General features: G+C 41.9%; 1 protein-coding gene across 1 annotated transcript in view; it reads right to left on the bottom strand.

The window, feature by feature from the left end:
• Positions 1 to 12,103: 12,103 nt before the first annotated feature.
• CFAP221 (cilia and flagella associated protein 221) overlaps positions 12,104 to 16,421 on the bottom strand; it is a gene marked incomplete at its 3' end in the record, with an annotated part of 114,787 nt that continues 110,469 nt past the window's right edge. Inside the window, exon 24 of the mRNA XM_081262200.1 lies at positions 12,104 to 12,212. Coding sequence (XP_081118326.1) covers positions 12,104 to 12,212 — 109 coding nt within the window. The remainder of the gene's footprint in view (positions 12,213 to 16,421) is intronic.

Genomic DNA, 16,421 nt, shown 5'->3' with positions numbered 1-16,421 from the left:
TGCCCCTGCCATGCCAGAACCTCACCACTCATGAGACTAGACCCTTTGCTCCAATGGCTCATAAGTGGAGAGGGCTGGTCTGTCCTCTGACCCACAGATCTATTCCTAGGGCTTGTTCTTCTGGTAACTAGGACAGAAAGAGAAACAAAGATGGTTCCTCACATGGATGCTTGTGGGCTGTCCTCCCCTGTGTGGGTCATCATGTGAAAATCCATGCTGGTGAAGGCTAAGTCACCATGCTTTCTGTTAACCTCTCTACTAATCTGGTTTGATTGCTCCTAATGGTGGAGGTAAATAGGAGTGGGAGGCAAGATGAGGTTAGTCTTGGTAAGTATTTCAGACTTAGAACCCAGAGAAAAGTGGGTGAACAGTTTAGTTAAGTCCAGAGTGATTAAGGGAAGTAACAGGGTCTGGTGGGCATCTGGTCAGGCTTGTGGCTGGAGGTGGGTTATGAATCTGCAGCAGGGGTAAGGACTTCTGGAAGATAGGGACAAGAGAAGGGATGCAGCAGAACCACTGAAGCCCAAGGTGGCAGCAATCGAGACTCTTATTTATGTATTAACGGGGACCCAAGAGAAGCCTGTACCAAGATTCAGCCTTAAGCCAGGTCCACCTCTACCATCAGGGAGAGGAAGTCCTTACAAAAGAGCCCCACATTTGGTAGACCTCTAGTTGTTGAGATATGGCAGCTGAACCTAGGATGGAGTGTGTGTGTGTGTGTGTGTGTGTGTGTGTGTGTGTGTGTGTGTATAAAACGTTGTTCATTACTGGGGGCAGTCAGCATCCGTTGATTACCACCTATATCATTTCAACGTTTGCTTCTTCTAATGTATTCTCACAGCTTTAACAAACTTCTTGCAAATATCTAAAATGAAACTTTTTGGAGAATATTTCTTCAGACTTCTGCATCCAAGCTTTGACCAATGTCCAAGATCTGTTCAGGCTTTTGGAGGTAAACAATAAACTCCCTTAAGGTTTGTCCAGAAACAAAGGAAATGGTGAGAAGTCCTGGCCCTGCTACCAGTGCTGGCCAGGCATGGGGCAGCTCAAGAATGGACATGCACAGGTTCCCTCCTGACCAGTCTTTTGGTGCAACTGCTGCCTTTTCTGTTTTCCAAACACCATAAATCCATTTCCTCATGGCCTCCTAATTTTGGTTGCTCAAAGCCCACTGTGGTTGCCTTACCCAACTTCTCCATTTTATCTAGCTTCTGTTCCTGTTGCTAACTTGATGTTTCTTTCTACCCGCTTCTCTTGGATTCTCAAGAGAATGATGGGTAGCTCAGCCTATCAGGAAGCCCCGTCTGCATGCTGACCCGCACTCTTTGGGTAAGGTGCTTGCTCTGCTCTGATAGGATTCCCTGTGCTGAGGAAAGGGAGGGGACCAATGGACTTTGTGTTTTAGTAAGTGGATGCCCCTTTCCTTGGTGCTCCTGGACAGGGGACTTTCTCAGGATGTCCTCTAGGAGAGAACACGATGTCACCTGGAAGGCTGCAAGGGCTGAAGAGAGAGACCTGAGACTCACGCCTCCATGTCTTTGGGAGAGAACTGAGAGAGAATTGAGCCAATCAGACCATCTTCCTCCCTCCAGAGAGTCCACACTCCCACCATCCTGAATCTTTGAACAACGACCCAAACCCATGCCTGGAGCTCTTCTTGAAGAGAGTCTTAGGGCAGTGTTTCATCCCCTCACCATCTTTTTTGTGCCCAGGCCCCAGCTCAGCTACTGAGAATGAGATGGACTGATGGAGGTGGGGAGGGCAACAGTGGTTGGTAAGGATTGTTTTACTCCCTCAACAAATAAATACTGTGATCTCAGGACTGGCTAATAGTTAATGTGTTCTTATTGTGCATCTCACTATCACCTAATTTTTAAAAATTTTTAATTAAAAAATCTAATTTTTTATGGTTTTACCATAAAGTTTTTTTTATTAGTGCATATTAATTATACAGAAGAGTGGGGTTCATTGTGGCCTATTCACACATGTATAGACCTTGATAAATTTGGCTTCCCAGTACTACCTCTTGCCCCATGCCCCATTCCCTGCCTTTACTCCACTGGTCTATCTTCTATTTTCATGATCCTTTCCCTGAGTGCTTTTCCCTCTAGCTTCTGGATATGAGAGGAAATATATGGCACTTATTGTTATGGTTTAGATAGTAGGTGTCCCCCCAAATCTCATGTGTGAGATAATGAAAGAGAGTTTAGAAATGATTGGGTTGGGAGAGCTTTAACCTAATCAGTGCATTAATCCACGGATATGAACTGGGTGGTAACTGCAGGCAGGTGTGGCTGGAGGAGATAGGCACAGGGGACATGGCTTTGGGGTACGTATTTTGTCTTTGGTGAGTGGATTTTCTTGCTCTGCTTCCTGTTGCCACGTCCTGAGCTGCTTTCCTTTCACCTCGATGGACTGCCTTAGGTCAAGCTCCTGGAATGAAATTGGCCTCTGAAACTGTGAGCCCCAAATAAGCTTTTCCTCCTCTAAGATTGTTCTTGTCATGTCTTTTGGTGATAGTGACAAAAAAGCTGACAAAACACTTTAGGTATTATAATCTGAGAATGGCTTGTTTTGCTTAACATGATGCTCTCTAGTTCCACCCATTTTCCTAAAACAACATAATTTCATTCTTCTTTATGGCTGCACAAAACTCAATTGTGAATATATACCACAATTTATTTATTCATTCACAGTGATCTCATTTAACCTCACAAGAAACCTCTGCATCAATGCTGTTATTTCCACCTACTTGATAAAAGTCAGGGAAACTACACGAATTTACTAGATTTACAGAGACTATATCTATATTTACCAGGAGAGGCTAGATGACATCCTCCCAGCTGAGGTTCTGGTTTCTAAGTTCCTGTTAACGTCGAGTTCTATGTTTTCAATAGGTGATATACTCTACAAATGTACCTATCCCTGAGAATCTAAGTGGGTAAAAGACACACAGTTTCTATATTTATTTTATGTTCTTTAATTCAACAAACACCTGATCTCATGTGATGGGTTTCAGTCAGAACACAAGTGCACTAAAACTATTATGAAAAGCTATAAAATTACTTTCAGCTCTGTGTATACAGAATGTAAATGAATTTATGTTTAGACTTGGGTTCCATCTCCAAGATATCTCATTATATATATGCAACTATTCCAAAAGAAAAACAGAAAAACCCTGAAATCTAAAACACTTCTGTTCCCCAGTATTTTGGATAAGGGATACTCAACCTATAGCTATCCTGTGTGTTTCAGAATGTTGGAGGATCACTGATATAAAATTCTTCACAAACTAAAGATCTTTGAAAAGGTTACAATTATAATTACTTCTAACAAAGAAGAAATTGGGGTGAATTATCCTGAGGATCTTTGAATATATTTCCTGAGCCTCAGAGGAAACAATAATGTGATAATCTGAATGAGTGCAAGAAAAAGAGAGCTGGCAGTCTCTAAGGACAGCTATCGAACCCCCGAGATCCTCATTCATTCAGCCAGCTCTTCATTATATCCACAATCCCTAAGGACCCTGGATATTCAATCCCACAAGAGCCTCCATGCTTCACATGGCCCATAGTTTCACTGAAGAAACTTCTTACATGGGATTGATTGCAGAAAAAAATAAAGCTAAGGTTTCCTTGCCTTTTTCCACCTACAGGTGGTCTGAGAAAAGAAAGAACACCAGACACAATTCATATTTGGGAGTTGATTTGGTTCACAGAGGAACTGAGGTTACAATTTGGGAGTCAGGAGAAGCCTTTCCTGTGGCATCCACCAGGTGGCACCAGATTCTCAACACAGTCAACAAGTCCTTTCCAAGGGGCCACAGCCTTAGGATGGCCCTTGAAGATCAGGGAGAGGAATAGGATAAATTAGCTCTTGTTTATCAGTGGGGAAACTTAGATGGACAGGAATACATGTTTAGTAATATGTGAACAGATTCAAAATCATGAGCCAGAACGTCCACATAAATAATCCAATGCTGGGCACCCAGGAGAAAGGGGGATGGGATGGGTGAAATTGGTCAGGGCCTCAGTAACTGATGGCTGGGTGATGCTGAATAAGCAATATGGACAAAATGGTGTTAAATATGGATGTGGTGGCAGCCATTCCCTGGATAAGCATTGTCTGGGCCTCACCTATGTGGTGACAGGGACTAGGGAGAGATAAGTGCAGGGCCCAAGGTACAGAGGGCTGGGAATGCACTCAGATGAGAAGATGATGGAGTCTTGGGGAAAAGCATGTGCAAAGGCCCAGGGGTAAGAATGAGGGGCTATGCTTAGGAAATTGTTGGTAGGCTAGGTCTTTGAGAAGGCCAGAGACTGGTGTATATGGTGGTGAAATGCAGAAGGAGAGCATGAGTCTCAGTCCTTGGGAGACTTAAAAATTACCTGTGAAAAGGATAAACCAGAACCTATTCACAGGGGGTGAGTACAAATAGGATGTTAAGATGAGGGTGGGAACGAGGCAGCAAGAATGGCACTTCCCTGATTGTGTGTCTGTGTAGGGTTCTGGTTCTTAGAATCAGAGTAATGTTACCCTACCCAGCTCTCCTCCCCATCAATAAGCAAGTCACTAGGCTGTGGGGGAGCTAAAGATAGAACCCAAATAGTAACAAGTAAACCTAATTAAATTTCAAATAAATAACTCAACCACACTGATGGGAGTGGAGGAAAAAAGAAAGAAAGAAATGTAAGAGACTTTGGAAAACTGTGTGTTTTAATTGAACCCTATAAAGCTCAAGTAAAAAAAGAACACGTAAATAGTAATTTAATGAGTAAATGTGTTTCTCACAGGGAGACGGGTTAGCAGTTAATGCACTAAGATTTAAGAAATAAGTTAATGTATTATAGATAATGAGAACAGGGTTTATCACTGTAGAAGAAGGAAGGGGGAAGGCCAAAATGAACCTCATGGTGTGGGATTAAGATCGGAAGTATTTACATGTACACATAAGAAGCATAGACGTGTGTGTGTGTGTGTGTGTGTGTGTGTGTGTGGTGTGTGTTGATTTTCTCAGGTGTTCTGTCACAGTAACAGCTGACTAAATATCCATGTATACATAAACATCTTTGTGTGTGTGTATTATGGTCTGGATGTGAGGTGTCCCGCAAAGCTCACGTGTAAGACAATGCAAGTAGGTTCAGAGAAGAAATGATTGGGTTGTGAGAGTCTTAACCCAATCCTCGAATTAATCCTCTGATGGGGATTAACTGAGTGGTAACTGATGACAGGAAGGTGTGGCTGGAGGATGTGGGCACTGGGGGTGTGCCTTTGGGGTATATATTTTGTATGTGGTGAGTGGAGTCTCTCTCTGCTTTCTGATCAGAAAGGGAGCCTCTTCTCTCTGCCACACTCTTTTGCCACTATGTTCTGCGTCACCTCTGTCCCGAGGAATGGAGCCTGATGTCTGTGGAATGCGACCTCTGTCACAGTGAGCCCTCAAATAAACTTTTCCTCCTCTGAAATTGTTCTGGTCGGGTCTTTTAGTTGCAGCAGTAGAAAAGCTGACTCAAACAGTGGAGTGTATGTGGATACAGAATGAGAAAAAAAATTCATGAGAAAAAGACATCTGGGTATCTTAAAGTCTCTCGCCCAAGATTTTTATTAATTACTGTGCTAGGGTTTGGATCTTGAATGCCCTAAAGACTCATGTGCTGGAGCCTTGGTCCCTAGCAGAGGTACTGCTGGGAGGTGGTTGAATATTTAGGAGGTGGGGCCGAATGGAAGTGAAGTGGCACCCCCTTTCTCGACAGAAAAGTCTTACCTGGGCTTCTCCAGAAATCTTCTCCATGGCTGATTTTAGGACTGTCAGCAAAAGAGTCTGCAAAAGAGTTCAATGTAGATAAACTTCCTATTTTCCTGTCACCCTGTTTTACTTGGCCACTGGCCAAAAAGATACCAGCACTCCAGGTGCTGGACACCCCCTTACTAGTTTTTCATAAACATATCCAGTATAGTACTTTGAAGAAATATGCAAACAAGGCCTCTGGCCTTGAGCTGGGCTTCACAGAGATGTCTACATTTTTAAGATATGTCACCAACTGGGATCCATGGTAACAACTGGCCTGGGGAGGAAAAATTGGGAAAAGAAGCTCTCCCCTTCTTAGGTGTTGTCCTTGAAGGGTTAACTTGCCCAAAACAGTGAAAGAAAAAGCTGCTTTTATGTGAACTTCTACAGACTGTGAACTTCTGAGTCCTTCCCCTTACACACTGGGTATAAAACTCTGAAACTCCCTGAACTCGGGGTTCAGGGGATTGATTGATTACAGCAAAAGCTGTGTCCTCTGAGCCTGGCTGCAGCCAAAGAAAACTGTTTCCTGTTATCTTCGGTGCCTTGCCTCCTCTGTCCCTACCACAGAAGGAAAGTTAGGTCACTGGGGACAGGCTTGAAGGGCATATGGGCCCCCAGCCCTTTGCTCTTCCTTTTTGCTTCTTGGATGCCATGAGGTGAACAGCTCTGCTTTCCTCCATATTCCCCACCATGATGTTCTGCCTTGCCACAGGCCCAAAGCAATGAGGTCAGCCAACTGTAACCTCTGAAACTGTGAGTCAAAATAAATATTTCCTCCTTATAAGTTGGTTTTCTCAGGCATTTTATCACAGTTACAGAGAACTAACTAATAACCAAGGGACACTACTTTAACCAGGAGATTAAGTTAAATATCACCAGTAATGTCATATTGACATCTCATACCCTATGATAAAATGCACCAAAAGGGACTTACCACTTCTGTGGAATTCTTTAAAAAATGTACAACCTCAATGCAGTCATGAAAAAATTAGCTAAATCCACATGGTGAGGGACATTCTACAAAGCAACTGTCTAAAGTGTCAAGGTAAAGATCAAGGGGGGCTGGTGTGTGGCTCAGTGGTAGAGCATTTGCCTAGCACATGTGAGGCACTGGGTTTGATCCTCAGCACCACATAAAAATAAATACATAAATAAAATAAAAGGTATTGTGTCCTTCTACAACTAAAAAAAACCCCATAATATTAAATTAAAAAAAGGAAAAGTTCAGGGACTATCACATAATAGGAGAAACCAAGGAGACACAGTGACTAAATGCAATGTGGATTTTGATTTCTGGAACAGACAAGGGACTTAGTAAAAAACACTTTATTGATTTTAATTTCCTGATTTTGGAAAATGCATCATAGTTGCTATCAACATTATAGAAAGCTAAAAGAAAATAGCTCTCTGTACCATTTTTGCAAGTTTTCCTTAAGTTTAACATTTTTCCAAAATAAAAGAATTTTGAAAATTAACAGTGCCTTGGTCCTGCCCTGTGAGTTAAGAAGAGCTCATATTTTTAAATCATTCTTTTATGCCAAGCACCTTCTCCCTTTTGCTATTGACCCCTCACAACCCTATGTGAAATGAACACTGAAGCTAGTCTTTGCATGTGGGAAAACTGAAGTTTGAATTAAGAGTGCCACATGATTAGTAAAGGCAGGATTGGGGTTCAATCAGCCAGCCTCCCAAATTGAAAGGCATCTGCCGGGTGTGGATGGGCTGAGGGTGGGGTGGGGTTCTGATCACTTGGCAGCCCGTGACTTGCTGATGCTTGCTGTGATTGGCTGAAACCTGGCTGCTGTGATTGGCTGAAGCTTGGCTGTAATTGGTGGAAGTTTGGCAGCTGTGATTGGCTGAGATCCAGTTAGTTGCTAGAAGAACTTGTTCTTCCCTAAGTTGCTGTTTGTTTACATACTAGCTGTTTGCAATGTAGGGATTTTAATCATGGAGGCAACTTTTGACCAAATTGAACTTAACATGAGTGACAACAAGGAAGGAGTCCTTAAGAACCTTTGTCTGTTATGAAAAGCTGCCTGATATGCTACAGATGGCATCCTGTCCCTGGAGTTTAGGTTTCCTGATGGAAAAACAAGTCCCAGAAAAATGTCAGAATGGATGAGTTAATGGTACGAACTCTACCTAGCCTCCTGGCTTTGTGTGTAAAGCACCTGGCCGGCAGACTGGCGCTGTTTCCTGGAGCATTTGGTGACTAGTGGTGCCAAAGAGTCGGGTCTCTGGGTCTAGTGAACACATGCAGATTTCCCAATGGAGCCTCGGGGTGAGGGCTGTTTTGTCCCTTAGTTCCTGTCACATGATTCTGGTATAAGGTGGTCTCCTCTGCTGTAGGTGGTAGGAGTTAGTTGCTTGGAACTCTGGGGCACACTTGTGAATGTTGGGGTGTGAATGTTCTACTGCAGGGTCTGGTAGGATGGACGTTAGACAGGAGCCTTTTCCCCATGTTTTGAGGGGTCAGGTCATGGGGTGGCCATCTGATCATTTCAGGCTACTTCTGGGGGCTGCAATGAGCTTGGAGGTGGGATGCAGTTGCCCTCTTGCCTGGTACTAATTACCAGGCAGCTGAAGGTGGTGGAGACTAGGGTGTGTGTGTGTGTGTGTGTGTGTGTGTGTGTGTGGACTGGCGGGAGTGGAGTGGGAGGAGGTATTTGTAAGGAAGTGTGTTCTCTTGGCAAGAGGAGAGAGAGGTGACTACTGGTTCTGGGTATGGAAGGTGACAAATGCTGAGGGAATCCAGTATTATCAATGGGTTCCCCTGTTCGAGTCTGGTCTCCATCCCCTGAGCTTCAGTGAAAAGAGGAGTCTGGGCCTTTGTGGCTGACCTGGCCTTAGATGTCCTCATCCCAGAGTCAGTATACCAAGAACTGGCACCATAAGTCTGCACTACTGCAGGCCAGGACTGAACACCAGGCCTTGAGGGCTCTCTGGAGCCTTTTGCTCTTGTAGGGACAAACAAGGCAAGGCACTGAAGATAGCAGGAAGCAGTTTTATTTGGCTGCAGTCAGGCTCAGAGGGCACAGCTTTTGCTGTAATCAGTTAATCCCCTGAACCCCGAGTTCAGGGAGTTTCAGAGCTTTATACCCAGTGTGTAAGGGGGTGGGGCTCGGAAGTTCACAGTCTGTAGAAGTTCACATAAAAGCAGCTTTTTCTTTCACTGTTCTGGGCAAGTTAACCTTTCAAGGACAACACCTGAGAAGAGGAGAGCTTCTTCTCCCCTTTCTTTCTTCCCCCTGCCAGCTGTTACCATGGACCCATTTGTAACTTATCTTAAAAATGTAGACATCTCTGTGAAGCCCAGCTCAAGGCCAGAGGCCTTGTTTGCACATTTCTACGAACTACTATACTAGATACATGTTTGTGAAAAACTAGCAAGGGGTGTCCAGCATCTGGAGCACTGGTATCTTCCGGGTCAGTGGCCAAGTAAAACAGGGCGACAGGAAAATAGGAAGTTTATCTCCGTTGAACTCTTTTGCAGAGACTCTTTTGCTGACAGTCCTAAAAAATTCATAGTGAAGAATTCTGGAGAGGCCCAGTTAAGACTTTTCTGTGGAGAAAGGGGGGTGCCATTTCAGTGCTCAGATATGCAAAATGGGCATCTGCCCACTATGGAATCTGCTAGCCCCTCCATGCACCACCTGCTGGTCCCAACAGAGTTCCTGATGAGTGGCCATACTCCTGGTGATGCCAGGCCCCAGTTCTCATCTTCTCACCTTTTCCTGCCACTTACACAGGCAACCAGAAGCCAGCCCCACATCTGTGGGGCAATTAAAAAAGAAAAAAGCAGCTCTGGGCATCTGGCACCCAGTATATACAGTAGAAGTTTTCAGTAGGTCCCCTAAGCAGGGTTTCCGAAATCCAGGTGGATCCAGCCACATTGGGCTTGTACAGGGTTATGAAGCCTTTAGTATCCAGGTCCTGGGCTGTTCCTATTCTTTGGGAAGGCCCCTGTGGTCCTCAGTGAAGCCAAGTTAAGGGTCTGACTGTCCCACCTCCCATTTATCCTACCCACACTACCCCTGCAGACAGCAATTCTTCCTTTGTGCAGAAAGACCTGATGCAAGACAGGATGCAAACACATGTGTTTTTAAAAAGAAGACAACTAGCCTGGTGCAGTGGCACAGGCCTGTAATCCCAGGAGGACCACAAGTTCAAGGCCAGCCTGGTCAGCTTAAGGAGGCCCTGTTTTAAAATAAAAAATTAAAAGGGCTGGGGATATGGCTCAGTGGCAGAGGGCCCTTGGGTTCAATCCCCAGTATGGCAAAAACAAAACCCAAAACAACTTTTTCTGATAACCAGGTTCAAGTGAACACTTCAACTCCCCCCCATTCCCTGCCAGCCACCTGGTATTATGGCTCTTAGGCTGTACCCGAAAAACAGAGTTGCCCTGGGAATGGCTGTTGGCCGAAGGGATCCTGGACATGGCAGCCATGTTCTCCCGAAAGGGCCAGGAGAGTCCTGAGGCAATTATCTGTGTATGTGGTGGGTTTATAATTACATACACACACATACACATATATGTACTTATACACACATACCTACATGTTCATATATAGAAAATATATATTGCTTATGCATAGAAAAATGAGTGGAAGTAGCTGGGTCAAATAGTGGTTTCATTCCCAGTTTTGCAAGGAATCTCTATACTGCTTTCCATATTGGCTGCATCAATTTGGAAAGTCCCACCAGCAATGTATGAGTGTACCTTTTCCCCAAAGGACTTAAAAACAGCATACTACAGGGACACAGCCACATTAATGTTTATAGCAGCACAATTTATAATAGCTAAACTGTGGAACCAACCTAGATGCCCTTCAATAGATGAATGGATAAAAAAATATGTGGCATATATACACAATGGAATTTTACTCAGACACAAAAGAGAATAAAACCTATGCATTTACAGATAAATGGATGGCGTTGAGAAAATAATGCTAAGTGAAGTTAGCCAATCCTAAAAAAACAAAGGCCAAATATTTTCTTTGATATAAGGTGACTGACTCATAGTGGGGTAGGGAGGGGGAGCATGGGAGGAATAGACGAACTCTAGATAGGGAAGAGGGGTGGGAGGGGGAGGGAGGGGGCAGGGGGTTAGCAAGGATGGTGGAATGTGATAGACATCATTATCCAAAGTACATGTATGAAGACACGAATTGGTGTCAACATACTTTATATACAACCAGAGATATGAAAAATTGTGCTGCATGTGTGTAATAAGAATTGTATGCATTCCACTGTCATTTATTTAAAAAATCAATAAAAATAAACAAATAAAGAAAATAAAGAAAATGAGTGGAAGTCATACACCCAAATATATTTGGATAATTATGTGTTATGACAATACAACTCAAATATCGCCAGCCTCACTGGTCATGTTTACAAACATTATTGAAAGGCCTGGCTCAGGGGCACAGTGCCTGACTACTTATTTGGCGCCACAAGGGAAAGAAAGTCCTATTCTTACCAACCTATGTCAGCTGGGATTCTGGGCCCCTTTGCAACAATCTCTTGTCCCAGGGAGTCCCCTCTGGTGACTCCTGGTGATTTTTATTCTAGAATCAGGTATTTGTTGAGAGCTTTGATCTGCAGATTCTTCATCTATGTCAGCTGGGATTCTGGGCCCCTTTGCAACAATCTCTTGTCCCAGGGAGTCCCCTCTGGTGACTCCTGGTGATTTTTATTCTAGAATCAGGTATTTGTTGAGAGCTTTGATCTGCAGATTCTTCATCTCCTCAAGGACCTTGTGTCTCAGGGGAGTCCCTAGAGGGATGTTTTCCTATTGTTCCCATACCAGTCTGTGAGCTCTAGTCATCTCGCAGTGACCCCTCCAGGTCCATTCTCCCCTTGCTGTTGGGGAGCTAGCGTCCATGCCTCCTGGGACTGGCTCCCGAAGCCAAAGTCAGCAATGCTGAATCTGTGCAGAGGTGGGAGAGGCAGCCTTCTCCCCAAATCTATCCTGTCTCTGGCTCCTGCCCCCTATCCCTCCAAAAGGCTCCCTCAAAATGTTGTCAGCCCCTGGCTCTTGGTCCCTTGGCACCGGGGCTCACGTCTTGCTCAAGAAGGCTCTGTTCCAGCATTTTAGCACTAAATCTTGCACCAAGAAGCTTCGAAATTGCCATGATACTAATAACATTTTATTTTTAGAAAGAAAAATTATAATTTAAAAATATGTACATCTACATGTCAATTTTATTTTTCTCTCTAGGAACTTCCCCAAATGGTCAGACCATAAGTGGACACAAAGGACCACAGTGATCTGCAGAGAGCAAACAAGAGGAACTGACCTCCTGGTGATTTTTATTCTAGAATCAGGTATGCGTTGAGAGCTTTGGCCTGCAGATTCTTCATCTCCTCAAGGACCTTTTCTCCTGCCTTCTCTGCTGCTTGTGCCTGGTCTTTCACCTCTCTGAATATCAGAAAGCACAATAAGGGGATGTTAGGCACTTGGTAAATCATGCAAATCACCCACCAATGCCAGTGAAGGTTGACGTTTTTGTTTTAACACATAAAGATTTTAAGTCATATTTGGCGATAATTTACTAGCCAGTGAGAACCTTCAGTTTGCAGGTGATTCAGGCTTGGCTTCCAGTCTTAGCTGCACCAGTTTCGTAGCATGGCACCTGCCTAGGTGTCCAGTCTCCACCTCCCCAAGATGGTAATTCCTATTTTTCCAAACATTGTTATAAAGGTAAAATGAAAAATTATTCAGAGATCCTAGTATGATATCTTCTAAATCCACAGTCAGCATTAGTGTTTTTTTGATTCATCTTCATGAATAAAGTAGAGAAATAATGTTTCTGACTCTGATAATGGCTGTAGAAAGGTAGGTTATGACTGGGTGTGGTGGTCCACACTTGTAATCTCAGCGGCTTGAGAGGCTGAGGCAGGAGGATTGCAAGTTCAAAGCCATCCTCAGTAAGGCCCTAAGCAACTTAGTGAAACCCTGTCTCAAAATAAAAAAAAAAAAATACTAAAAAGGGCTGGGGATGTGACTCAGTCAAGAAAGAAGAAAGGTGGATTATGCACCTGATGAGGTGGTTCAGGTGCTCAAGGTGTGCTAGAGGTTGATGGGGGTTTGGCCAAGGGTTGTTGGGTAGAACTTGAACCCAATGTGAGATAAGAAGAGGCTGTCAGTTAAGGGGTATCATAGGGTCTGAGACAAAGGGCTGAGAAATGGAGAGTATCTAGGTTTCCTAGGGGCCGCCTTGCTTCTTGGGGGGGCTGGGCCACAGGTGAAGGTGTAGCTGGACATGCAGTGGGAAGGCTGTTGTGGAGTGTCCCACCATTCAGATACCTAGGAGGAGATGCTGAGTGTATTGGTTGAAAGAACAGGTGTCCCTCTAAAGATTGTGAACTCAGCTATATGATCTGCCTGGGAAATGGGGGTACCCAATATAAAATTAAATGATTCTGAGACACTGTCTAGAGAGAGCGATGTGTCATGCTCTGGCAAATGCCTTACACTTTTGGAGAACTAGAAATCTCTAAAACTGGAGAACTGAAATGTTCCCTAATGCACACAATTAAAGAAAAGAATGTGGCACCATTTTATGGAATCATGTCTAAAATGTAGAGATCATGACTCCTTTTAAAGATATTAATGATTGAGTAACATTGTGATGATCTTAGCAGTGTTGAATGATGTGTCAGCAACTAAAGTCACTTGCTCAGTTTCTGGGACAGTATACAATGATTCTCCTTAATGGGTCTTGAGGGGAAAAAAGACCATTTTCCAGTGAGCAAAGAATCTGTTCAGGTAATTCCAGCCGTCAAGGGAGAACAGGTGATTCTTTACTTACATGAAAATAAATATGAAAGCAGCACATTGTTTATTCTGTTTTAGTTTTGCTTTTTTTTTTTTTTTTCAGTGCTGGGGATTGAACCTAGGGCCTGGTACATATTAGACAAGTGCTCAGCCACTGAGCTGCACCCCTGATCCTGCAGAGCAGTTTTGATGGGAAAACGAAACATCATTTATGTGTTCATGTTGTTGTGTCCCATCTGTCTAAGCTCTGGTTGATTGAGGCTGGAGGAGGTGAGGAAGATATATAGGGCAAGATAGAGTAGACAAAATCAAGCACAAAATGATGTTTGATATGAATTAAAAAGAATTTCAGGACCAAAAAATCTTTGGAAAATAATCTATGAGATATCATCCTATTAGACTACTATACAGCCAATAAAATGACAACCATGTTGACAATTTTGACATGCACATAAATAATTTTAACTGCAAAAGAGGTGAATTCAAAGTACATTTGGGAATGTTTACTGCAAATGGGTGAAATGCACATATATAAATATTTTAATAAAAATTAAAAGTGAATTTGATGAACAAAAAAATGTTCAGAGTTTATTTTTAGGTTACTTTTTTGAAAAGTAGCCAAAATAAAAATAAAAGAAAAAATGATGCAGTATTTTGGTTTAACATATAAAGTAATAATTCCTACTTCATTTACTCATTTTATTATCAATTGATATTCAAGTATAAAGGGTGAAAAACCACATTAAAGAGCAATAGAAAAGTATTGACTGTTACCTAGGTCATGGACAAAGTCATTCTACATCTATGGATACTTTTTGAAATAGAAGAAAAGTTTTTTATTAAAAACTTTTAGTTGGGCTGGGGTGGTGGCTCAGTGGTAGAATCTTTGCCTAGCATGAGTGAGGCACTGGGTTCAATTCTCAGCACCTCATATAAATAAAAAAAAAAAATAGAGGTCCATTGAAAACTAAAAAAATGTTTAACAACAACAACAACAAAAAAAACACCTTTAGTCACCTACTTGAAACAAAATGCAAAATGCCTCTCTTTGTTCAGGTACAAGAGTTTTTTTTTTTTTTTTTTTTTTTTTTTTTTTTTGTGTGTGTGTGTGTATGCAGTGTAGTATATTATGATATTATTTTATTGAGTTAATTAACTGATCAAAATAGATGCTCACTGTTAGAAATTTTATTTCTTAAATTTTCTTTTACCACAAACTGCCCATCTATTTTCTGAGAAATGTTGGTTGTTGTGGTGCCTGAAACTATCACAAACAAGCCAGAGAAACCCCAGAGAATACTGCTCTGAGACATGTGAGCATGTCTTTTGGAAAACCCAGAGTCTCTAAAACTCTCTAAAGTTAGAAGACAAACTAAGGAAACAAAATTGCAGCCCATATAAGAAAGAGTAACTGTCCTTAATATGTGGGGGAGTGTTACAAAGAAACACAGGCAAAATAAGCTTGTCATAAACAAGAATAATTGATACAAAAAATAGTTGATAAGCATAAAAAACTTTAAAACAAAGAAATTAAAATTAAAACAATGAGATGGACATTTTTTTTTTTTTTTGTGGTGCTGGGGGTTGAAGAGATGGCCTTTTAAATTAAATTTAAAATTTAAGCGCATGCCTGTAATCCCAGTGACTCATGAGGCTAAGGCAGGAGGATGGAAAATTCAAAGCCAGCCTCAGCAATAGTGAGGCTCTAAGCGACTCATGAGACCCTGTTTCTAAATGGAATACAAAACAGGGCTGGGGATGTGGCTCAGTGATTGAGTGCCCCTGAGTCCAATCCGTAGTACTAGCCTCCCATCCCCCCAAAAAAGAAAAAAAAATTTAAATTAAAAAAATCTATCACATTGATAAAGATGAAAAATAAAAAACAAAACAAAAACCACTGCCATCATTAACAGAACCCAAAACGAACCAATCCCCCACCCTTCCCCAAAAGATCCTGTTCCATGTTGTCCAGGGCTCTCGGATGTAGGCAGTCCTGACCTCTGCTGGTAGGAGGTATGGATGGCAACTAAGCAATCTATATTAAAACCTTAAAATGTACCTTGATCTAGCATTTATGTTTCTAGGAATTTATCTGAAGGAAAAAAAGTCTGATAAGTTTTCAAGGAATTATGACACCAGGGTATTTGGTGCAGCTCTACTGACAACAGTGAAACATTGAAAAGAGTTTTCATATTCATTAGTAGAGAGTTAGTAAAATAAATTATAGTACATCTACTCAATGAAATATAATGCTGCCTATCTATATTTATAAATATTTTATATATATAGTTAAATAAAAGTACATAAGGCAAAATCATATATATATATATATAATATTATTTAATTTTATTTAAACTGTATATATATAATATATTATTAATATATATTTGGTAGTCCATAAATCAAATTATGCAAATTATTACTTCTGGGTGGTAGAATTATAGTTATTATATTTTTTGTATTATCTGGTTTTTGGATTATGTGGAACTTTAAAACATAAGAGAGTTTAAAAAAGGATATGTGGAATTTCAAACTTATAAACCCCTATGAATTCGAGGTGATTATTTACAATTGCAAATATATTTTTCCAAACCAGTGTTTAAAAGGATGATTTTAGTTTAGCTGGTCCCCTGATAGAGAAGTGAAAGAAAGAATGTTTTTCACATTTGGCATCTCAATCAATCCTCACAACTGCCCTGTGCAAGGGATTGTATTTTTTTTTTTGCATGTTACAGATGAGGAAACTGAGGCCCAGAGAAGACAAGTGGCTGGGCTTGAGATCTCCTATGTCATAAATGGTAGACCTGAGATTCAGCTTCAGGTCTGGTCTGTCCTAGAGCACACTCCCTC

Source organism: Spermophilus citellus (assembly GCF_964194105.1).
Source record: "Spermophilus citellus genome assembly, chromosome: 11".
NCBI classification, from domain to species: domain Eukaryota; kingdom Metazoa; phylum Chordata; class Mammalia; order Rodentia; family Sciuridae; genus Spermophilus; species Spermophilus citellus.
The sequence above is the reverse complement of the archived record's forward strand: the minus strand, read 5'-3'. Positions and strand labels throughout refer to the sequence as shown.